Source organism: Fulmarus glacialis, unplaced genomic scaffold (assembly GCF_000690835.1).
Source record: "Fulmarus glacialis isolate BGI_N327 unplaced genomic scaffold, ASM69083v1 scaffold46509, whole genome shotgun sequence".
Classification (NCBI taxonomy): domain Eukaryota; kingdom Metazoa; phylum Chordata; class Aves; order Procellariiformes; family Procellariidae; genus Fulmarus; species Fulmarus glacialis.
Window position 1 is genome coordinate 1,713 of NW_009233488.1, and position 24,266 is coordinate 25,978.

The following is a 24,266-nucleotide window of genomic DNA, read 5'->3' on the forward strand; positions in this document are numbered from 1 at the left end:
TTATCCCCCAGACAATTGAATTTGATGAAAGTGCAGGTGCTGTTTTGAGGATCCAGCCCCTCCGGACTCCTCGGGATGAGAACATTTATGAGTGTGTTGCTCAAAACCCTCATGGGGAGGTCACCGTCCATGCCAAGCTCACCGTCCTCCGAGGTAAAGAGCATGTCTGCCTGCCATGTGTCAGTGTCACAGGGGAGAAGGGACTCTTCAGCTTCTCCCTTCCTTGAGATGAGTGGGAAGGCTATCAAAAAACATATGGCCAAGGCACGAAGTCCTCCTTTTTTCGGTTTGTTCTGACCTGTCAGATCTGTTTGCTGTTATTATCCCGGAGAGTCATAAAATTGCTATGTAAGAAACAAAGCTAAAACTGGACCACTTGAGGAGGTTTGACTGGATGATGTGCTGAGGTTCCTTCCAACCTGAATTATCCTATGACTCTATGATATTCCCTCCCCTCCAATAAAGATTCCTTCTCCAGGTTTATGAGCAGGACCATCATTCTCCTCAGAAACGTGGCACCATTCACCCAGACACCCAAGAAAACCTTCTCAATTGAGGAATCACTTAATGGACTGAGGCTAAGATGATTATGCACCTGCATGGGCTTTCACGCCATTGGTAGCAATGCCAGCCTCTTCCCTTGTGCAAGATACCTATTTTGCCCTTCTTCTGGGCATCTTCCCTCTTTCCAGAGGTCCTTTGCTTCATGCACTCTCTAAGAAAACAGTTCCCCTCTCCATTTTGTTCTAGTTCTTTTTTTCACTTGTCTCCACTATAGAGGATGTTAACATGTCATCTGTTTGAAGTATGGTCCCTGAACTTGATGTGTGGGAGGGAACAATATGCTGTTGCTGTGGATGCCTCTGGATGTTTACTGTAATTACCCTGGAGATCTGTAAAATTTCTATTTTACACTGTTAGGCTGCTTGCTAAAACTGACCCATTTTAGGGGAAAAGATGCGTGGTGGTCTCTGTTCAAACCACAGGGCAGTGCAAGTGATCCTGGCAAAAAGGGTGAGGTGGATAACTGCCTGAGAGCTCCTGAAGGGAGTTTAGCTTGGGAGCATCGGCTGTTGATGAAGCCATCAGCAGGAGATGCTATAGAAGAGCCACGGGCTTTTGAGTAGGGGCACTTGCAGGAAGAGCCATTATTTCTGCAGTGAGCATTGCTAACAGCAGTTTTAGGTGCTCCAGGCAGTGTGTGGTCCTTATGAGGCCAAGTGGTAGCTCTGCCTGTACACCACTTGCCTTTTCTTCAGCAATTTCAGTGTTCTCTCCAAGAGCATCTCAAATCCTTTTGTTTGAACAGAGAGTGAGCACATCCCTAATAGTGCAGAGTGAAATTTGTGTGCAAATCCCCAACGTACAGCAGTAAATAAAGACCAGACATAAAGGGCACATGGCAAAGCCCTTGACCTTCCCTTGTAGCGGGGAATATCCCTTCTGCTGCCCACCTGGCAGGCTCTGTGTTGTCAAAATGTTGGCTGCCTTTGAGCGTGTAGGCCCATGGTAGGTGCACTTAAATCTTTGTGTAGCTCCTTTGCCTGGCATGGCATTTAACCTTCTATTAGCAGTACGTGGTGGGATGTATCTGTCAGGAGATTGGAACAGCACTTTATGACAAGAGTATGTCTAGCTGGTTATCCCAGAGGGCTGGGAGCCTTATTCTTCACACTGATTCCCATATATTCCCTGGGAGCTGTGACAGTCTGGGAGAAGTGCCCCTGCAGTCATACTCAAAATTTCTACCCCTTGAATTTAGTTAGAAGCAGTGACAAGAGAGAAGGTTGTCCTCCAGCTGCTACCCTCACAAACTGCCTGGATTCTCACTGCGTTTTTTAGGCACTCTCCACCAAAAGAAAGCTGCAGTGTATGGGAAATGACGAGCTGAGCTCAGTAACTGTCCTTAGGGACCGAAGTTCTTCGTACATGTCTTTTTGCAGCTCTTCCTTCCGGTATCGGCATCATACACATGTCAACTAGAGAGACAGATGACAGAACAGGAGCTACATCTCCCCACTGCCTGACTAATTATGCACTTTGCTCATCCCACCAGAACATTATTACTGTGTGCTTTGCTCCTGTGTTGTGCTGCTTTCACAAGCACTCCTATTCTGTTTGCCTAACAGGACCTTGTTTGGTAGCTTTGTTAACTGACTATGCAAGAGCAGCTAGGGTACCCAGTTCACGAAATTTGGGGGAGCAGTAATTAGCTGCAGGCCTGGGCCAAGATGTTGTTGAAGAGCATCAAGGAAGCAGTTTTTATAGCATACCCTCTCTTTCCCATCCTAATCTTTCCTTAGCTTTCACACAGCAAAGATTGTCTCCTCTTTATCCGCATTTTTAATGGGAAACTTTTCCACTGGGAAAGTTAAAAGGACCAAGCACAAATCCACTAATCTCCACAATGTTAGCACGCTGGCATCTACTCCTCTCTTTTTCCTCCCTGCTTCTGCATTCACCCACTCTCCTGTTTGTCTTTTCTCTATCTTTCCTTGCAAGGCCTCCTCCTCCTTTCCGTCTCTCTTCTCTCACTTTCAGAACTAATCCTTAGCATAAAGATGGGGGCTGCTCCACAGCTTGGAGATGAATGTGAGCTGTCATTTGCGGAAGCTGGTACCTTGGTATGCTGTGACGTATGGAAACCTGGGCCCCAGCTGTCACAAACTCTGCAGGACGGGCTTTGTAGTAATTCTGCAGCCTGTTGGCTGTGCTGTTGTAATCACTGTTAGAAATACATGTGGGTACCTTCATGCTGTACACGTGCATGAACAGTTATGGGATTTCCTCAACACCAGTCGAGACAGCCTCATGAACAGAAGAGAAACAGATAATACATTCTTCCCTACTAGATGCAGCTGCTGAAGGGGTTGAGAGTAAACCCCTTTTTGCCTATGCACATGACTACTCCTGGATCAGACCCTGATAGAAATCCACATGCATTCACTTAAAAACAGGAAGCTGCAGGAGAGGAAACCTTTGGGAGCTTCTGAGAAGCAGAGCTTATGATGGACAGCATTCAACTTATACAAAGTCTCTTAACACCAGCTCTGCTGGCTTGTTTGTCCTTCCTGCTCTGTTTCTCAAGGGATCTAGGTTTTGATAGGGCTGTGGAGACGTGCTGTTCTTTCCACAGCTGGCTAGACATAGTGCCTGCAAACCTGCTTCCTGCAGAGCCCAAAGAAAAGGAGAGAAAGTGGTTTTGGGAAGCATTTTCCAGTTATTGTTGACTCCAGCCGCTGTCATTTTTCATTATAACTGACACAGAAAGGAAGCTAGAGGGCACAGGCACCCCAGCTCCCAGTTGGTGCAGTTTCTCTAAGCTCCACACTCCCAGGAAAGATATACATCATTTTTATTATTATTATTATTGCTTCCTGTATACAGATTACACTTTCCCTCCACTTCTTTAGTAGCCTGAGACAGAGATTCTCGTGCTGCAAAGGATTGTCCTACGCTGTCAGCAGCTGAGTGGGCTGAGAGTACAGGGGGGCCTGGCTGCAACTTTCTGCCTGCATTGCCTCCGCTGCTGGGAGGCACAGGCTGGGTTTCAAGCATAGGCCAGACGGGCTTAGTTCTTTGCTCTGTTGAAGCTGATAGAGAGAGTTCCGTGGAGGTTACCCTTTGTGAGTCGTTAGTAAATGCAGCATGATCCCATAAAAACCAGTGCTTGGTCCAGTTAAATGTAATGGAACAAAATTTACTGTGCCCTGATATATCGCTTGCTGCATACTGGCCAATGCTATCTTTTCCTGAGGATTACTGCATTCTGGAAGATTGAGGAAAACTGGATATTAGAATGTAAGGTCTGTGGTACTTACTGCCAGAGTATGATTCAGGCTGCTATGGACAGACTTTCAGAACTTCTTTCTAGTGATTCCCTGTTGATTCTTTTTTTATGAAGTGTTCGTACATTTCTCTTAACAATTCTGGCCTGAAATTTTCCTCACATATTTCCTACTCCAAGAGGACATCTGGTGTGGGCATGTATAAAGTTCTAGCAAGATCCCTGCTGTTTTGTTGTTTTTTGTAATTGTTGGCTTTAGATCAGCAAAAGGTAAATAAAAATCAGTTCTAGATGCTCAGCAGAAAGCATCGAGTCCCACAGGAGCACATACTAAAGAGAAGCTGGCCCCTCTGAAATGTTACCTTGCCACTTGAAAAATTCTTGGCAGACTTTCTTCAAACTTGACTTGTTTTGCTTTCCTTATAGTGACCTGAAAATCAGGCCATGTTGAAAGCAGATCAGTTCTGTAGCTTATGAATAATGTCAGAGTGATTTTAACTCAGATGCCTTTATAAGGAGGGTACATAGGGATACATTAGTGCAGGGATGGCAGTGTATTGCCTGCACTGTTACGGGGTCCAACACACATATCTAAGTGTGTATTTATTGTCTATAAGCCTGCAAATTTTTAATAACATTGTTAAGCTATTATTATTTTCATAATAAAACTTTCAGATCAAAATAAATGGAATCAACAGACAAAGCATGTTACCGAGACTCCTCCATGTATTAAAATTGTCTTTGGAAAGAACAGTTAACTAAGACACAGGTACATACACATTGATGGAAATAACTTGTCAATGTAATTTCACAAGGTGCATAATGCCAGGATACCTGTTGGGGAGGGGGCAGCTGTAAGTGTTCATAAACTTAATGAAAAGAACAGGGATAAGTTTCAGGAGTGCTGGATTTTGATCCTGATTCTGCTTAAAACTAGTGTCACTCAAGCTGCTTCCTCTCTCTGTTCTTGGTTCTTCCACCGTGAAGCGAGGATAGTTGACTGCTTAGAGATCAGCCAGCATCCATGAGCTGGGCCACTCCAGAGAAGAGCGAGAAGTTACTCCAGCAGCATCCTCATTGTGGCTTTCTGCATTCAAGACATAGCGTGTCTGTATGTGCTCACACCCTCCTTCTCTAAATTATTAAACAACTGTGCACATCCTGCGGGAAAAAGAGCAGCAGCAACACCCGCTTTATCTTCCTTTATCATCCTCATTTCTAGCACAGCTAATTATCTAAACACAGAGCTGCCACCTTCTAGAGCGACAACGAGACAGCGAGCACCGGTGTCTCCCTTTGCTGTAGCTGGCGACCCTTGCTTTTACTGTATGACTCTGTGTGTGTCAGCGCATGCGCCCAGGTTGGTTCGGAGCATGTTCCCCAGCACAGAGCATGTCCTCTGGTAGGATTTATTATAAATGAATGCTGAAGTGCTCTTCTCTGTTCTCCCTGCCTCCCTGCATCCCTCCTCCCCTATTCTTTCTCACCCTACTTTGTTCAGTGGCCTTAAGATAATTCACTAGCTTTTCATCGGGGAGGCCTTTAAACAACTCAGTCTAAGAGCAGGTATGAATGGGGTTTTCGTGATGCTCTGTTAATATGGCAAGTGCAACACGTGAAAACATTTGCCTGCATAAGCTAGCATGATTTTCAACAGCAGGCAGCTGCCCAGATGTGCCCTTGAAGCATCTTCAGCTTGCATCTTGATTCTTTGTTCTTGCAGTTGCCTGGGCTGCTTTTAGAAAGAAAATTCACAATCCAAACCATCCCTTATTTATTTATTTGGTAACAGGTTTGGGCTGGTGTTCGGGGATTGATGGCGAGGGTGGCAGGGCATGTGTGTGCATGTTTTGTGGGGATTGAGTTGAGGTTGTAATTGCATTATTTCAGGGAATCCAATTGTTAGGGGATGAAGGCAGTTTCACTTTCCTGGCAGGAAGGAAATCTGAGCACTTGAATCAGTGCAATATGTGATGTTCAGAGATGCTTCCTCCACTGATCTGATCCTCAAATCTGATCACGCCTCTAGTTGCAGTTGTTTTAATTAAACTCAGAGGAATTCTGCACATTGTGCTGCAAGATTAACATTTTTGTTTAATTAGAAACACTCAGTAATAATAGTTGTACCAGGCCTCCCCCAACACACACACGCGCACGTGCGCACACACACTCACGCACATACCCTGCAAGTCAAGAGGGCTATTCTCTCTGTGGATTAATTGGTTCATGAAATTAACGGACACAGGTTTGAGCCAGGTGGAGTAGCATCACCAGGGAGCAGGATAAAAGCGGTAATCAATAATGATGTCATCTGCAGCCAATGCGGCAGCAGCTCCGTGGCTCCTTAACAACACACCACCGCCTGGTTAAATAGCAGAAAGGAAGAGAAGACATTAAAAGCCTGGCTGAAAGCTCTGCAAAGGCAAAGCAATTCCCAGGGCCCCTCTGTCCTGAGCTCACTCTTGGCGGGGGGGGCTAGGGTTTTGCAGCACACGTGATCTGTGAGAGCACACACTGTTTGGAGACTCCTACAAGACCCCAGCACAGCCTGGTGAACTGAGAACTCAAAGGTTTGGTTCAGTCCCTAGTTAAAGATGTTTATGTTTCTATTCGGAATGCAATACCCTGGTTTAGAGGTGCTTCAGATGCACTGAAATGACTATGCCTTTATACAACTGTAAGTTTGTCCATACTAGGAGATCTGTATTACTTTAGCGGTACATAAAATGGTACATGTTTTTGTTTGTGGTCAGATTCCTTTGATATATGAGGAGAGGTGTGGTTAATACGTTTCACACTCTAGTGAGTCACAATAGATCCTTTATAACTCTCCAACAATGGTCAGAGGAAGGAAACAATGCACATTTTTAAACACACAATTGAGGCATTTAAACCCTTTTCTTCTCTGCAGTAGCTGTACGCTGCTAATAACGGTATTAGACAAGAGTTTCAGGTATCAGAGCACCGCACAAACCTTTAGCTCTGCCTTCCTGATCTTCACAGATTTTTAGAAGTTGAGTGTGAGGCACAGCAGTGTGGAATAGCTCTTACCCAAATCATGCGTGTTTGGAGCTCGCGTAGAGCAGTACTGGGATCTGGCGATTCAGGAAAAGACACCCACCATAGCAAGGCCACTGGGTTTCTCTCTTGTTCCACTGTCTCTGGGTTCAGCCACACGTAGTTTGGCTCCATTGCTTCTGATACGTAATGTGCCAACAGTAGGAAATGAGCTCTTGCTGTGTTTGCAGTTGTCAGGGATGTTTCCCAACCAAGGCAAGGGTTTCCAGCCCATCTCTGCTGCCATTGTCAGAGCTCCCATTGGTTTCAGTGGGGGGCTGATTGTGATGTATGTTACTTTTTTAAAGATCCCACCTTTTTAAAATCCTTTATGTTATTTCCCTTCTGTTCCCTGACCTGCTTTTGGGATAGATTTAATACCGTAGATTCCCGAGGCTGTGATTCCTCAACATGCCTCATTTAAAATGATGGAGAATCCCTACAAAGTCTCACCCTGGTGCCTGCATCCTCCTTCCAGGCTGCCCTCTCCCAAAGACTGATTTTCTGGGGGAAGACAATGGCATGTTCCTGAGCTGTAACAGCCAGCGTAAGACAGCTCTCTTCCACATGAGTTAGGAGGTCGTGACAAAGATTATGGGGGAAGCACTGGGCTTTTGTATTAGTTATCACAAATTAGTCAGCATCCTCACCCTCATTAGTGAAAGCAAAGGCAAGTTTGAGAGGAAGCAGGAAGCTCAGTTGAGCCTGTCTTCTAGGTGCTGGTGCCATGTCCCTCTTCTTCTAGGGCAGCAGCATTCTGAATTAATAAATCTAAAAATCACACCCTGTCTGACAGCACTTGGCTTATTGTTGTTATGCGTGTCCCCTCTGGTACCTGCAGCTGGATGGTATTTTCCTCTCCTTTCTCTCCTAGTTTCCACTGTGTCTTTGACAGGCCTTTTCACGTAGTTGCTTTCATTATTTCTCTTGTGCAGTTTGTTTTGTACTGTAGGGTTTGGAGGGGGAAGAGGAACCACTCCTTTTAAATGAGACTGTATAGACTGTACTCTGCAGTGCAGCGATCTTTGCCATATGTGTGCACAGCTTCTGCTGTAAAAACAAGTAAGTGCGAGTCGCTTACCTGACAGAGGGATTCAGTGCAAGACCTGGAGAAACTTTGAAATTACTATTAGGGTCTTTTTTTTTTTTTAATAGATTGCATTTAAATGTAGAATCTTCATGTGGGATGTTAGCATAGTCACACGAAATGGACAAGCTGGTAAATTTTCCTGTATAATGTGTTTTCACAAACCATCTCTGGATGATTTACTGTAGCCTTGTTTTAAATTGCATTGCACAGCGTACTGGGCAGCAAGTCTGCCTGATGCTTTCTTCGGTGTATTCCACTGAACAGCTCCTTCAGCTGCCCCAGTTCCTTGTATGTGTTTAACCACTCTTCCTTTGTTCTCTACCACTAGAGGACCAGTTACCTCCCGGCTTCCCAAACATTGATATGGGGCCCCAGCTGAAAGTGGTGGAGCGGACACGAACAGCCACAATGCTCTGTGCGGCCAGTGGGAACCCAGACCCAGAGATCACTTGGTTTAAAGACTTCCTGCCTGTCGACCCCAGCGCGAGCAATGGGAGAATAAAACAACTGAGATCAGGTAAGGTCTCTGCGTGAGACTAGAGGAATTGAGACCTAGACAGAGACATGAAGAGACTGCTCAGAGGTTTCTGAAGCAGAAGAGAGGGTTGACACGGGCACCACTGGTGTGGATTGGGGCATTAGCTTTTCTTTGGTTTTGGGACTCATGTTCTCACTCAGGGAGTGATTGGAGTATTTTCCCCTCCAGCCCATCCTCCTGGCCTTCCCTACTGCCTAGTTGACATAAAGGGAATCACAGCAGGGAAGCTGGTTCCCGTCCAGGAGACGCAGTAACTAGTTCACTGGATAATGGTGCTCTTTCAGCTCAGAGGGAACTGGGGACTGGATGGGAGCTGAGGGTTTCTTCCTCAGACTGGGTAAGGAAGAAAGAAAACCACTACAGCAGACATGGCATTTTAGGCCACATGCAGCTGGTATAGGGTCCACAGCTCAGGCAGCCTCTGACTGTCAAAACATGATCCTGTTGGTGTAAATTGAGCCTCTCAAAGCTGGCACTGAGGAACACTCTTGCAGGTTCTCTCTGGCCTCAAGTCCCTGCAGTCATCGCTGCAGAGCAGTTGTGGGCATTCTGGAGTGACCCCTTGGTGCTCAGTGGCAGTGCCCATGGAGTGGATCTCCATGAACAGATGTACCCCAGCTCCGTGGCTCTTGTCAGTTTTCTGTCTTTCCCCATCTGCTTGTCCATCTGTCTCTTTTGTTTGTTTTATGTTTGTTTTGTGTGTGTGTCAATGTGATATCTCTTAATGTTCACGTTTCAGGAGCTGTTTTTATACTTGTTGAATCTGCCAGTTTACTGTGTGAGAATGTGTGTTTGTGTACAAGGAGGGCACAGGTGTATTTATTTTTTAATACTATTGATAAAGCTCTTCCACTGATAGCTGCAAAAATGAAACAAGCTTCTTCATTTACTTTTTTGACAAAAAACTAACCCAAGAAATAATCCTTTTCAAATACTGCTTAGACTGAGTGCTTTGACCCAGCCTGGAGAAAACGTGTCTGTGTGGTTGGACCTAGCAAGCACCAGTGTCACTTCAGCTACTCAGAACATTCCTTTGGCCAAGAGAGATGGAGCATTTTCAAGAGTCTTTTTGGCGAAAGAATGGCATTGTTGCAGGCAAAGGGAAAGCAGAGGCTTCAGTGAAGCAACTGGGGTTGCTCTATTCCTGTTAGACATTTTACAAGTCAGCTAGTCAAGCGATAGTCGACTACTTCTGCCCAGACCTCTGCTGGCTCTGAAGAAATCAGTTCTGACTACTGTAATGCTGGATCTGAACATCAGAGAATGTAACTGCCTGGTTTTTCTCTTGCTTTGTTTGGCAAAGATGCTGTATAAAGATTTTTAGTTCTGTGGGCCACTAGTGGAAAAGATTCAGTGTAGTTCCAGTTCAGTGTAGCTTTTATACACCTGCATAAATGCATCCTTATTCAGTGAAGCAAATCTACAAGCAGATACTTAAACTGCTTTGTTGAATTAGAATGGATTGTTGAATCCCACAAACACAGATGAGATTGACCTCCCTGTTTTATCGTAACAGCTGAGGCAAATACAAATAAAAAAAATCATTCAGCATAAATAATGAGAGGTAAACTAGAATTATATCATGCTTCTGTGACCATGAGCTGAAGTGTGAGTAATGCACAGGCAGATTATTTTTAATACATTTATCATCTTGCTAGAATGCCTTTATGCTCCTTAACTAGGTTTGATCTGGTGTTTTCCTTAAAGCCACCTGAGTGCTGCATTTTTATTCCAGTGAATTGGTTAGCTTCAGAGTGAACCCTTGACCTTTTTGATAAATCAGAAGATACCTGCTGAGAATTAATCTCATTTACAGCTGCTTTGAATTAGTAAGCTGGGGAAACCCTGAAGCATCCCTGTTGTCCTTAGGGGCGGAAACCTGTTGCTTGTGTGAAAGGGATCGCAGATTCCTGGACAGTCTTCTGAGTTCCCCTATTTCATCTGCTTTTATGACCTTTCAAAAGTTGCATGTTCTGTGATGCAAAGGCCTGTGAAAATGCAACACACATGAACATTAGGGTCATCTGTACTGCGTTAGTATTTCAGTCAGTGGAAAGGAGTTGTTTTAAGACCAAGGCAGAGCAGATTCAAGTGTGTATTTCTAACCTGAGTGTGATGTGCAAGGTGATGCCTGTTTGAGTGCTGATGATGCGTGTGCTGCTAAAGTCAGAACTTAATTTAATACATTTATCTTTCCAGAAAACAAACTTTGCTGCCAGAAGTGTGGCACTAGCACACGTTAGGGCATTGGATGCTTCAGGACACTGCTAATGAGCTTCAGTGTCTTTCACTCGCAGGTCATCAGTATGACTCCAGCCTAGCTCCTTGGGGATAAACAATTACACCCAACTAACGGGTGTTTGACAAGCCCTCCGTGAACAGGAGTGCAGGGAGGAGGAGTGACCCTGGTACTAAATCACAACTTCATCTCTGCGCTTCGTGCTAATAGGCTTAGCATAGAAGCCAGCGACTGTGTTGTCTCTGAAGACTTGGCTGTGCATTGCTCCCTGATGGAGACTGGGACAGGCTGAGAGAGCAGCAGGACAGGACAGCCACCCAGATTCTGTCTTGGAGATAAAGTCATCAGGATAGCAGCCATGCTGCTTTATTACGAAGGGTGTTAAGAACTGAATTTATATCAATATATGAGTCAGTGGCAAACATGCAAATTAGCTCATTAAAAGGTACAAGTGAAATGTCATACATAGAGCTCTGCAAAATTGGGTAGCTGTGTCCAGATTTGGTTCTCATTTATATTAAAAAAACTGAATGTTTTGCTGGCAATATAAATGGACCTTCGAGACCATGGTCATTATATTCACATCATCCCGTGGACCCATTATTTTATGGGTCTTCAGTATAATTGAGAAACAGGTGATATGTCATTAATCATAGAGGGTTTTCTCTATCCAGTATTTCTTCTTCTCCTTTCCATCTCCAGATAAACTTTCCAAGCAACTGGAAATCATTTAATGCTTGGGGGTTTTGACTGAATGAAAAGCTGAATTGTCAATCAAAGGAGCATGGGAAGAACCTCTGTCCAGGCTCCTGCTTCCCTTAGACATACATGAACATCTCAGCCTTAGAGACCCAGGTTGTCTAATTGCTCATGGTGGTGGAAGAGAAATGGATATTTCTGCTTAACCCCGATGCGAGCAGTCTCAGGACATTTAAAGTAGAAGCCAATGTCCTTTGCTCAGCCGTGCCACCTAGGGGGGATAACGGGAGGCAGCCTGCAGCCACCTTCTTACATCATAGAAACACTAAAACCTTTTGTGTCTTGTTGTTGTCTTCTGTTTTCTAAATAACTGGCTATAACAAACTTATTTTTTCCTTTTTTTTTCTTTTTTTTCACCTTTTTTTAACATTCAGAGACCTTTGGTAAGTTTGTTCAATTAAAAAAAAAAAATCAAACCAAAAAACCCCAAACCTGCTAATGTCCAGATTTGTACCCTTGCCCTTTAAACTAATTCCTTTGTAACAGCTTCTTGAGAGGCATGCTGTGCATTTCTTCTACTAACTCTTTCAGTAGGGATATTCTGCCCTCTTAATGAATTTCTGCAGGGGTATTGCAGGCTACAAAAAGAATAATAATCATCCTAATTAATATATCTGTATAAAGAGATAACAGCTATATATGAACCTCCTAACATTGGATAGATTTTTTTTTTTGCAACTTAGCAACAGTTGTCCTGGAATTCCCCAATTACACAATAGCTTGTACCCTGGAACTGTGATAATTGTGTTCACACCTGCAGGAGGTCTTGGAGTTTCACATCTAACAGGGTTATTGGCATTTTCAGAAGGGACAGGTGGGGGTGCGACATTTTCAAATTGGTGCTGTAAATCACAGGCTATGGGAAAGGGTTAAGCAAAGGAAAAGCCCCCCCTCCAGATCATCTCTGTCCCTTGAGAAGCCAGGAGCCTGTCTGCAGAACTCACGTCACATTTCCTCCGTGTGTCAAGTCCCCTTTTGTTGTTAGAGATGTAGCAATTGCAGCTGTCAGCCAGGATCCGGCATTTTAAAATTGCAGAAGACCCGTGATGATTGCTTGCTTGTTTAGAATAGAAAGCTCTCTCCAGCCCTCGGGAGAGGAGCATAGGACACACATGTTCTCACACGTGGCCTGACAGAAGGTGGGGATGTGTTTTCTGTCATTGCCATGGCAATGGTGACTGTCCTCCTCTCCCTGTTTTCAAGGCTTGGAGAATCCGTAGGCAGCTTGCTGTGTGGGAAGTCAGAGGAAGGGATGGTGGAAGAGCAGATCCTCTGTGACAGAGGGGGACACCTGCACGTGGTATTCTGCCTGGCATCATCTTGGTCCTTTATAATCCAGAGGCAGGTCCTTTAAGCTGCCTTTTGCCTCTGCTGCTAAACACTAGGCTGGCCGTCTGGGCTCATGCAGCCTTAAAATTTGCCCTGAATAGGGAGATCTTCAGATCCTTGGGAGCCTGTGGAAGGCAATATGAATACTTTGCATGTGGCATCTCAGAACCAGCTTTTTTGCTCACCAGCTCAGAAAGTCAGCATCCAGTGTGAGTTCTTCCTCCTTTAGTTTTCCTGCAAAGCTGGTGCCCTTATTCTGCCCTGGACAGTGGTTAGCCTTGTGCATTTGCTCATGCATTGTTTAGGACACCAGGCAAGCCAGCTATTGAATGTGGGTACCTCCCCTCCACCACCATGACCCCGTACCAAATCTTAGAGAACTTGTCAAAGTTCTTCAGAATAATTAATCTATTTCATACCCTCTTCTAGCACCATCCTGCTGCCCCTATATTAAATATGAAGCTAGTTAGATGTGAAACTCCAACAGTGAAAATCTACCATCTGTGTCCCTGCCGCCATTGAAACTACTGTTCTTTCCTTGCAAGTTACTTGATCTCATTTTGATTCAAATTCTGTCCCCTCCATCCCTGGTGTGGGGCATCTTGCAAAACATGTTTTGCTCCTCCTCACCTTTATGTCCCGTGTGTCAGAGTTAGAATTGGAAAGACCAAGGTGGCATTGCTTGGCTTATCTTGCTTTCCAAGAGCACTGTCTCCAAGACAGTCTGCCTCTGAGAGGTGCTGACAACCTATTTCCAGGGGCAGCACTGATACTTAGAGGGAACAGGGAATAACCAACCTACAATGACACAAGAAGGCAACGGCTGCTGTTGTATCTATGCTTACATAGCTCTAACTTCAGTGTGTTTCTCCTGTCAAACAGAGTGAACCTTTGCAGGAAATTGCCAGGCTTAGCCAAGGCCAAAGAAGCTTTATAGCAGTGGGTGATGTTGGGGTCTCTTCCCCTCCTCTACCCTTTTCCCATTAGCCTTGTTCCAGATTTGTGCCACAGATGGCAGATTTTCACTCCAGTTTTGAGACAGAAGGATGTATCAGAGGCTGTTTTTATTTCCACTGAATTGAACTATAACCCTTTGCTGCTTTGTTTCTTGCTCGCTTTTTAAAACCTTCCTGCCATCTCCTGTGTGGAGATCTGCCCAAGTACACGCTCCCCCCACCTCTTCCTCTTTCAAGCGCTGTCTCTCCAACCTTTGTCCTGATAGCTAACCAACCTGCTTTATTAACCTTAGCTAGTTCCTAATCCTAACTAGATGCTAACTTTTCTCTAGCAAATAACCTAACCTCTTAACTAGAAGCTGAATATAACTAGAATCTAATATCCTAACACTATAATACCTCTCTTCCCTCATATCCTTTGAAAAATAAAGGTGAACTGTAATCAGTATCTATATATTTTTACCTTCTATCCTGAGAATGGAGGATTGAACCACAGCACAAGAAGGATGAACAGGGCTGAAGGATAAGAAAGGAAGGGGTTTTCTGGTGGTTAAAGCAGAAGATTGGCACGCAGGAGGCTTTGACTGCTGTTCTTGCCTCTGCCACAGACTTCCCTCTGTGACTTTGGGCAAGTTGCTTCACCTCTACCTCGGTTTCCCCATCTGTAAAGTGGGGGTAATAATGCTGCTGTACCTCACTGTGGGAGAGGAGAGAGTGTAAGGCTGATATTTATCATGTAATGTGCTATACAAGCCCTGCTGGGAGGTGCTGCAGAATGACAGCATTGTTACCATTGCAGAGAAGCTCTTGCATTTCTCCCTGGTAAGAAGCAATACTTGTAATTGCGGAATCTGCCCTGTTCTCAGGATTGGGGTAAAAACCAACCAACTAAAACCCCTTCTTTGATAAGCTGTGTGACAAGTTTGAATGCCACTGTGAGCAAAAGGACCTGCCGTGTTTTCAAAGGAAGATGGTTGCAACCTCAGGAGGTCAAACGGGGACAGTGGTTTTACCATTGACTGTAGCATGGTTCACCAGCCACAATGTCACTTCCTCTCATCTGTGAGAGCTGCCTAGGCAGAAGACTTACATTAGGCACTTAGAGACAACTGGAGGGGGTTTGAATAAAAATAACCCAAGGGAGATGCAGTCAACAGGCAAGTGTAGCAGGACTCTTCTCTCGCCATACAACCCCCCTCCTGCACTGGCATTAGGCAGGCTTCCAAAGCAGTTGCGTGAGGTAGCCCTTGCACTTGTGTACTAGCATGGCCTTCTTTAGTGCAGAGCATCTGGCTTCAGTCTCTGTGCGGAGCCACTGAAGGATAACTGAAGGCCCTGATAAGGACATGCCTTGAATTCCTCACACATCTGTGCCAGTAACTTAAGTTTGGAACGGGGAATTTGCTAGCAAAGGTGGGATCAAACCTGCAACTCTTAATCTGATGCAAGGTACCTTGATGTCCCTTTCCCTGTCTGGGCTAGCACGGCCATAATGCCGACCCTTTTCCCCAGGAATGATGAATATAAATGCAGGTTCATCATATGTTCTGCAAGTAGCAAACAGTAATGTTAGCTGAGAGCTTGAAGACTTTCTTTGCATTCTTAGCAACAAAATGGAGGCAGTCTTAAGACTCTTCAAGCCAAGTGCCATGGAGGCTCTGTCAACAGCCAGCTGAATTGGACTGCTTTAAAAAGGGCATCCCCACCTTAAGTACCCGAACCCTCTTTAGTCTGTCCCTATATTTTAAGATGAGGTAGAGCAGGAAGTTTCCTACTGGGAACTGTCTTCCTTGACTCAGGTCCTTTTCCCACAGGCAGTCCAGATGTTCGGGGTTTTACAGTCTTTTCACTTATTTTCTTTGTTTTCTTTGCAGAAGGTACACCAATCCGAGGTAAGACACCCCCAACTCACTCACTCACCCACTCTCCAAACACTTCTCTCCACTCAGTTCCTGTTTCATTGACCTGTGCTCAATACAGATTCTTCTTGTTGTTGTTGTTGTTATGTTTTCTTGTCCTGCTTCACCTCTGGATATTTCTTTTTTATACCTGTCTTTATTTTATATATGGTTATAATGTCCTTTTTTGTTTGCTGGGTGCACTTGGTAATACTGATACTGTTATTCTAACAACGTCTCAGGCTGTGCTGCCTCAGATTTATGGCAGAATTTTAAGAGCTAATCTCTCCAGGACTGTGAAGGACTGAAGTTTATCTTGAGCATTAAATGCTATCAAAGCTTGGTAAATACTTAGGGCCTTCTCTTGATTGGTGCAAAGTGCTCCCGAGCCACTGATGGTGGTGAAAGTTTTCCAATCCTTTACTCAGATCTTCAGCACTTACCATCTCAGCGTACTCATTTGTTTGGCTTCAGAGCCTTGTTTCCCCTTCCTCCCCGTTCTTTTACCCTTAGGTTTTTCTGGGAAAGATACCCGTGGTAAGTAGCTTCTGCACTGTCTCTTGAATGAAGACAAAAAGATATTAGACTTCAAGCTGTCATTGAAAGTCAGCAAAATTGGAAGACCCTGCTTTGGCTTTATCTACACTGGGGAATTTCAAAGTCCGTAATTCTCTGCTGGTAAAAGCAACAGGAGGTGCTGTAGGTGAGATTTACTTTTTCACACATCATCTCTATTGGCTCCTGACAAGTGCTGAAAACTCATTGACCTCTCTACAGTATAATTTCCACCATTGCATTTACCAGCAAAGCTACAGTGGTCAAGGTGAAAGGGGTGAGTCCTTATTCCCCTGGCGAAGCTGCTTGCCTGCAGTTCATGGTTCTGTTCCTGCTCTGCAGTGTGACTTCGTCTCCTCTGGTGTACGCTCAGACAAGCAGTGCTCACAAGCGGCACAAAAAATTTGTCTGGAACCAGTGGAAGCGACCCACAAATTTGTCCAAATTAACAGAAATTTCCAGGAAAACTCACTGACCAGCTCTCCACCAAAGTGGAGCTTTCAGATGACAGAGCATGCTCGAGCTGTAATTCAGTATGAAATATGCTCAGCTGGTGTCTCAGTGTGAAGCTTCAGTCTGTTTGGTTCAAACTCCTGTTATACTGAAATACCCACAGATTCGATTGAAATGAATTTAGTTTGGTTTAGTGGCTTGGGTTAGGTTTTTTTGTTTTTTAATTCTATCTGCTCTGCCTTTGGGAGCTACCAGACACAGTGGATGCTGGCAGGAGTCGCACTATCACACCCCATCCCTGTCATAAATTCACAGCCTCACATCTTCCCACGCAGCATCCTTTTTCACCCGTGCACACACAGAGGAACATGAGCTCCGTGTCCTCCTCATGTGAACACATTGGTTTTTCCTTCCTGTAGAGGCTGTATCTGCAACAAACACTGATATCATTTGCACTTTCCTCACTTAAGATTTTATCGATAATACTTCACTGATCTGGAATCGTTTGGTTTTCATATTTAGGGGTTTTTTGCAGAGGTGGGAGTTAAGAGTCTTACCACATGTGAACTCTGTCCATATCTGTAGTATAATCATGTACTCCTAATACATAAAACATTTGATAGTCTGTTGAATTATTTAACTGGAATTTTGCAGGGATGAAGCCTTTTGAGGTAAATGAGGCAATTTTCTTCCATGTAGTTACATGCTGCATATCTCTGCATGTCTGCTTACAGGAGTGTTTAGTATGGGCTCTGGGTATATTCTTACAGGCTGCAATAATGTACAGGTTTAAGAAAAACCTTAATCCTTTTGGCCCAGTCGGTGTATACCACACAGGCAATTTCAAAGCTCCAATGCAGTATTTGGAAGGTTTTCCCTTGGCAAAATTCACTATCAGTAAGGTGCTTTTCACACTGACTTTTATCTCCTGCAGGCTTCCTGTGAATCAGGTATTTAGGCACAAAACAAAGGCAGCAGGGATAAAAATGCTCCAGGGATCATAGGCAGTGGGTGACAAAGCCTTTCACTTTTATGGTCACTGCTTCAAATCGAGCAAGGGAAAGTCAACTGCCTTCTGATAGATTTCTGGGGATCACAGTAATATGGATTATTGAAGTTGATTTCATGAGTTCTGGTGCAGAATGCCTGCATTGCAGAAGCCACAAAAGTTGATACTTTTGCTGATCATTTCAGTATGGAGAGTAACACTTAGTATAGAGGGGGGGTATTAAATTTTCTCCTCCTGTTGGGTATGTGTCCAGCCGTAAGGCTGAGCACAGGCATTAGCTGATATCAGCAGAGGGCTCAGTACTTCCAGAGCTCGTAGCCCAAGAGTCCCAGGGAGTGTCCCAGTGTGTATTAGCTCAAGGGGAGGAGAAAGCAAAACACTGATGCTATTGCTCTCTCTTAAAAACAAAACAAAATGGTGATGATCGTGTCTTTGCTGCGGTCTTCTTCTCCCAGGTGGCCTGCAGATTGAAAGCAGCGAAGAGACAGACCAGGGGAAGTATGAATGCGTCGCCAGCAACAGCGCTGGAGTGCGCTACTCCTCCCCTGCTAACCTTTACGTGAGAGGTAGGGAGCGCATCGGCTCACAACACTGGCAAATATCTCCCTCCCCATGGCCTTCCTTTGTCCCCAGCTGTTTGATTCAATCTTGTCCCTGAGCGCGGGGGAAGCACTGGTGTTAATCAGTTGGATCCTTACAGTGCGCTGCTGAGCTTGCAGGGGGATCCTGGTGCACCCTGACTTCCTCGCCGTTGCTGGTGGCTCCAGCTACTGCACCAGCGTTGCAGAGCAGCAATACAAGGCTGTGTCCCCCACAGTGAAGTCAAGTGTGACCCAAAATAGTGTGCCCAAGAATCTGCCAGCATCAATCTGCAGGGCCCAGAGGGGAGTGAACAGCTTTGGCTGCAAAGAGGCCATAATCCCCTTTTCTCCCAAAGGATCCCTGCTCTCTGGAAGTGGGAAGGTTTCAGTTCTACTGGTGTGGGTGTGAGAGGAGGGGAGGACCCTCTCAGCCCCCTCCACTGAGCTCTCTGTCCCCTGGATCTTACCAGATTGCAACAGGAGGGTGCATTCTCACTTCTCGCCTAAGTCATAGCTGGTTTTCCCTTTGCCAGCAGTAATTTGTCACTGGTTCCTTGGGCACGAACGCTGGCTGTGGGCACAGACTCACAGAAAGCTGGACACGGCCAGCAGACATCTCTGCCACAGTGACAGATTCCTTCACCCATGTAACTTGGGGAACAGATGACAGGGGGATTGGCTTCTGCTTGATGCCCCCTCGATGTTCTCACATCCAGTGGGGCAATAGCCTTTCTGCTTTCTTTGTTATCTTATTTTAATCTCTCTGACCTGTAATATTTTGTGTGTAGCTTTCATTTAATATCTTTCCACAGCAAAACCCTTTTGGTAATGAGAGAGCAGGGCTGGTCCTTCTCGCGTTTTTAAAAAAAGAAAAATACCATTGGGAGGAAAAAAGAAAAGTTACATCCCAGCAAACTGTTCCCATTTCCATCCCATCGACAGAGGAAGCGCCTCCCACCTACACTCACGTTAACTCTGCAGTCAAATGCAGAGCCATGCTCCTGTGTGCACTCCTTTCTCTCTCTCTTTCTCTCTCTCTCGTGTCTCACGCTCACTAAATCACATGCACATGGAGAGAAGGCTTTTAATAATTTAATGTTTCCAAGCTAAATTTTTAAATAGCCTTTTGTGGCCAGCTGGAAAATTGCGTTTAAAATTTGCCCTGTCGCCTGGGCCCTGAAATTCTTCTTTTGGGAACATAAATCTGGATCTGATACTAATTCAGGGCTAAATCCTTTGCAGACAGCTTAGCTGGAATGTTTTGGGTTCTTTTTTTTTGGAAAAAAAAAAAAGAAACAGGAAAAAATGTGGGGATTTTTCATTATTTTTTTATTTATAAATTTCCTCTACCTTTCTGGCCACTCGGAAACTACCCAGGAGACAAAGGTTGTAACCATGGAGTTGCCTGTCTCCGCACCTGGATAAGAGTCAGCTCCAGGTGGATAGCCCTCTTTCTATCCAAGTTAGCCTGTGTGTACCTGAGGCCTGCCTGAAAAACAAAGCCAGCATTAGCCGGCCGAGAGAGTGCAGAAAACACCGTCTAAGCAAGCTCGGCCTGTGGTTTGGGTGTTTTTCATGCTGTTTAATTCCTTGTTTCTTGTGTGTTAATATCGTGGAAAGGTAACAAATTTCTGAAATGGATTTGCTTTGGTGGGAGGGAAAGTTCATGCACATTTTTCTTCCCGTTTTTTGTTTTAAGAGAGTCTTGAACACTCTTGTGTTTCCAATTGACTTGTTTCTTCCATAACATGCTTGTCTCTATAGAACACCTGGGATAGGAGTTGTAAGTTTTAACATTGCAAGGAAATGTTTTGGTTTTGTTTTGCATTTCTTTTCTTCTTCTAATTATTTCTTTTTCCTTATTCAGTCCCATTGTGGAGTTAGTGCAAGCAGGACCGGGTGTGGGGCTGGTGGGAGCACGGGCTGGGGGAGTGGATATCCAGCTTGGGATCTCCTTTGTATCGGGTCGTCTCTGCCTGGTACAGGTTCCGCTCCCCCTTCTTTAGAGAGCAGATGGACTTAAAGAAGTGAGAACTCCTTTCTGGGGTTGGCACCTTCGTTGGGTGCTGATTCTGAACTAGAATTGCTCACAGTCTGACCTCTGTACAGACCTTGGTTGTTCTTAAACAAAAGGTACCTAGCTGGATGGGAGGGGGAAAGTTAGGAAGGCAGGAAAGAGGGTCGTTACTATCTTCATTTTTTTTTCCTTTCTTTTTATTTTGATTAAGAGAAAAAAAACAATCAATTTGCAGCTGACAGCCTTGAGAAGGCCTTTTTTTACTCTCTCTGTGTTTCCCCTATTTTTCTCTTCTCCTCATGTCATTGTGTTCTGCATCAAACCCCCTTAACATCCCTCAGAGCTACGAGAAGGTTGGTGTGGTTTTTTTCTTTTTTACTTTCTTTACCCACATTTTTACATTCTTAAGAGAAAAAAATAAAAAAATAAAAAATAAAAAGAGAAAAAGCAAGAAATCTTTAAGATGAGCGAGACCCGCCCGTTCCCGGGTCTTGCAGAGATGAGTTGAGTTGCATTGTGGGCCTCTCTATGCATCCTTTGGTAATGTTGCTGAGTTCTTGCACTTTTTTGTCGTCATGGTTACCTTGCCGTTTGGACATTGGGCCTGATGCATGATAGGAGAATGTAACAATCTTCTTTGCATGCCACTTTTTAAATTAATTATGAATTATTTTTTCTATATATAAATATTTATGGGTTTTTTTTCTTCTACAGTTCTGGTTTATTTGAAGTGGATTTACTGTTACTTTCTAAATTTTCAGTTCTGTTGGGTTTTTTGCTTTCTCTTGATTTCCTATTTCAGTTTTGATTGGTTATGCTGTGCTGTAGTTTATTCCAAACGCATTGTGAGAAGCCAGTGTTCCTGCCCACCCGGTGGTAACTGAACTCCTCAATCCGTCCAGGAGGAAAGGAGTCACACAGCTCTAACGCCTGTCCATGGAAGCCCTGCTATTTGGGACAAGCCTTTGTTTTGGGGGGAGGGAGGGATCTGGGAAGTGGAAAAGATGGTAAGAATCCAGGGTGTCGTTCCAAGAGTTTAGAGCAGACCCTGGGTCACATTATTACTTACATATTTCTTGGAGGTGTGGCTCTTGTTCCACATCCTGCACACAAAGAAAAACCCTGATCCCTCTCTGAAGGGCTTCCCCAGCGATGCAAAACTCACTGGTAACTGGCCATTTCCTTCCAGTAATACCTAAGACACTGCGTACGGGAGCTAATCTGCTTTCAGCCCAGGATGGGTAGACAGAAAGCTTCCTGCTGTGTTACTGAATCACAGGCAGTTGTCTTTCCTTTAGCACCTAGATGTGCGTGGAGAGCCCCATCATCAGGCAGTGCCTTGTCTCATCAGCAGAACTTGGCAGATTCCCTTGTAGGAGGGTGATGCCTTGTCCTCGCAGTGTCGGAAGTGAAGGGCAGCCAGCCAGCCACCTTCTTCAGAAGGGTAGCTGGGTCTCATGGCTCTGCCTCTCCCCATTTACCCTCTTTCTTCCCTGTCATTGAACCATTATTGCCTGGCTACAGGCACCTTGAAAACCAGCCAGGTCCGGAGAAGGTAGAGCCCTCCTTTCTAAAGGAGCGTGGAAAGAGAAATGCAGCAGTGGTAGACACGAAAGAGGCTGCTGGGACACATCTGGCAGCTGCATCTCTATTGTAAACAGCAACAAGAAATCTGACAAGTTACATTCTAGCTGAAAATGCCTCTTTTCCCTCTTCTCATCTCCCTGTTTATCCCCGTTAAGCTTCTGTTGCCTCCCATGTGTGCATCCTGAGTGGGTGAGCCACATGGGATAGTAAACAGGTGGGTTTTTCGCAGTGTGTTAGTTGTACCATTGGCACTTGGTGCTTTTGCCCTTTGCAGAATTGAATGCCCTTTCTTTCCCTGTTTATGCATTTCCCCTCTGCCCATCAGTCCTCACTACTCAATAATCTACCAAAGGAGTGGCTTTCCTAGTGTACAGGTATTAAAGCTGTGTGATTTTTGAGAAATCCAGTGCAGTATTGACACAGTATCTGTCTCTTTCTTTCTCTATCTCTCTCTTTTCTCTCTGTCTGTCCTTCTCTTTTTCTTAAAATGCTGAGATTTCAGTGCTCGGACCCTCAGTGCTGGTATTCCCCCCTCCCTCTTTCAAGTCTCTCCCCCTCTCCCCTTAGATACAAGGGTACCACTCCGAAATGCTGCACTGTTGATAATGTCTTTCTGAAGTGGCCAGCTGTGGCTCTTCTAACTTTGATGCCAACAATAGCCAAAAGACATCCCCCAGCCCCAATGCTCTATTTAAAGAAAAAGAAAAAAAAAAAAAAAAGAAGAAAAAAAGGCTTGTTCTATTTAAAAAGAGCAAGAGAGAAGGAATAGTATTTGAAATGAGGTGTCCCCATCCCACCTCCCTCCTGCCTAGGACTAAAAGGTGATAATCGCTACTAATTACAAGATTTTCCTTCATGAATAGGAGTTTGAGTTCCAGGATTTAGGTGAAATTAAAAAGGGATTTATATACCATTTTTTTTATTTGTTTATTTTATCTTTTATAAAGTATTTCTAACATGTCCAAACTGCACTGCTGCTGCTAGAATCTCTTGTGATCTGAGAAGGTTTTAAGATTAAATTCTTCCTTAAGAGCCAATAAAAATAATAATACTATCAACAACAATAAACTAAAGCTAAATTGAATGTAGTCATGGTAGGCTGGAATGACACTGGGCGAGGAAATAGAGACTTGATATCTGGCTAAAAGAGTTCATATGGTTTGCTAGAAGTTATGGGCATGGTCTTGAAATTATTGGTTAAGGGTTTGCCTTGTGTATTATTACAGATCAGATCATGCCATGGTCCAAAATAACAAAGAGTCTGCTAATAGGGAATTTCCAAGGTCAAAATGCAGAAGCATCTTTATGGAGACCCACAAAAGCAGATCAGAAGCAGGTGAGATGAATTCTGCCACCAGCCTAGGGTGTATGAAAGTTTCTAGTCTGAGCGAATTGTCCAGATTTCATCTGTAGGCAGTGCAAAGAAAGATACAGTTCCAGCAGGCAAGTCAGCACACCGTAAGACGGGCATGCTGATTTTTATGGGAGCTATACAACTCCCCTCGCTTTCAAAAGTCTCATTGGATGCTTCTCTGTATCCTTGGGGCCACAAATACTATCAAACTTCTGGCCATAGTGATTGCAGTAAAAGACAGATTCGAAGTCCTGTGTATGGAGATGTCTGTCTCACTGGTGGGGTTTGAGAGCTTCATGCCTCTCCTTGCACAGAGGAGGCTGGTTTGAGAGCCTGGCAGTTCTCATAGCTAATCAGAAAGCAAATGTCTGTGTATGGCATCCATGCAGAGAGCTGCATGGCCTTCCTTCAGCTAGGATGGAAGGGAAACATATTTGGCCTTTTTAAGAGGCTTTGAATTTTGCCCAAAAGGGCTGAGATGCTTACTCCACTTTGGTGGGTAAAACCAGGTTGAATCACTCATACCTGATGGTATTTTTCTCCAAGCGTCAGTGAGTCGACACGTGCAGGGTCCAGGCTTTGCCCCAGAGATCTATGTCCAGGATCTATGGCCACAGCTGTTTTGCTCCCTTGAAACGGAGCACTTTGTAGTTCTCTTCTTAATTTTGAAAGCTTCAGACTTCCACCTCGATTGCTCTGTTTTGATCCAAATAGCCAGCTGCTTGGCTCAAGATAGAGCACTGTATGGAAGGACTGAGTGTCTCTGCATGCTCTTCCATATTACAAAGGGAAAGGAAGAATGAACAATGCACTGCAGAGCTGTGTGGGCTGTGCTTTAGCAACCTCTGAGTATTCAGAGCTGCTGCTGTTGGTACAGGACAGATTGTCATGGTTGAATTTACCAAAATTAAAAATTTTCCCCTATTTCACACAGTGATGCCATGTCAGGAGTTACAAAAGGTAGGAGTTGTGGCGTTGCAGGGATAATCCTTTTTCCCCTCTGCTCGAGCTTCTTGTTGCTCTGCTCTTTTCAAGCCCAGGGAGTTTTAAATGGTTC

At 44.6% G+C, this 24,266-nt stretch overlaps 1 protein-coding gene across 1 annotated transcript in view; it reads left to right on the forward strand.

The window, feature by feature from the left end:
• PTPRS (protein tyrosine phosphatase, receptor type, S) overlaps positions 1 to 24,266 on the forward strand; it is a gene marked incomplete at both ends in the record, with an annotated part of 76,109 nt that overhangs the window by 1,088 nt on the left and 50,755 nt on the right. The window contains 3 exons of the mRNA XM_009585328.1: positions 12 to 153; positions 8,263 to 8,451; positions 18,126 to 18,236. Coding sequence (XP_009583623.1) covers positions 12 to 153; positions 8,263 to 8,451; positions 18,126 to 18,236 — 442 coding nt within the window. The remainder of the gene's footprint in view (positions 1 to 11; positions 154 to 8,262; positions 8,452 to 18,125; positions 18,237 to 24,266) is intronic.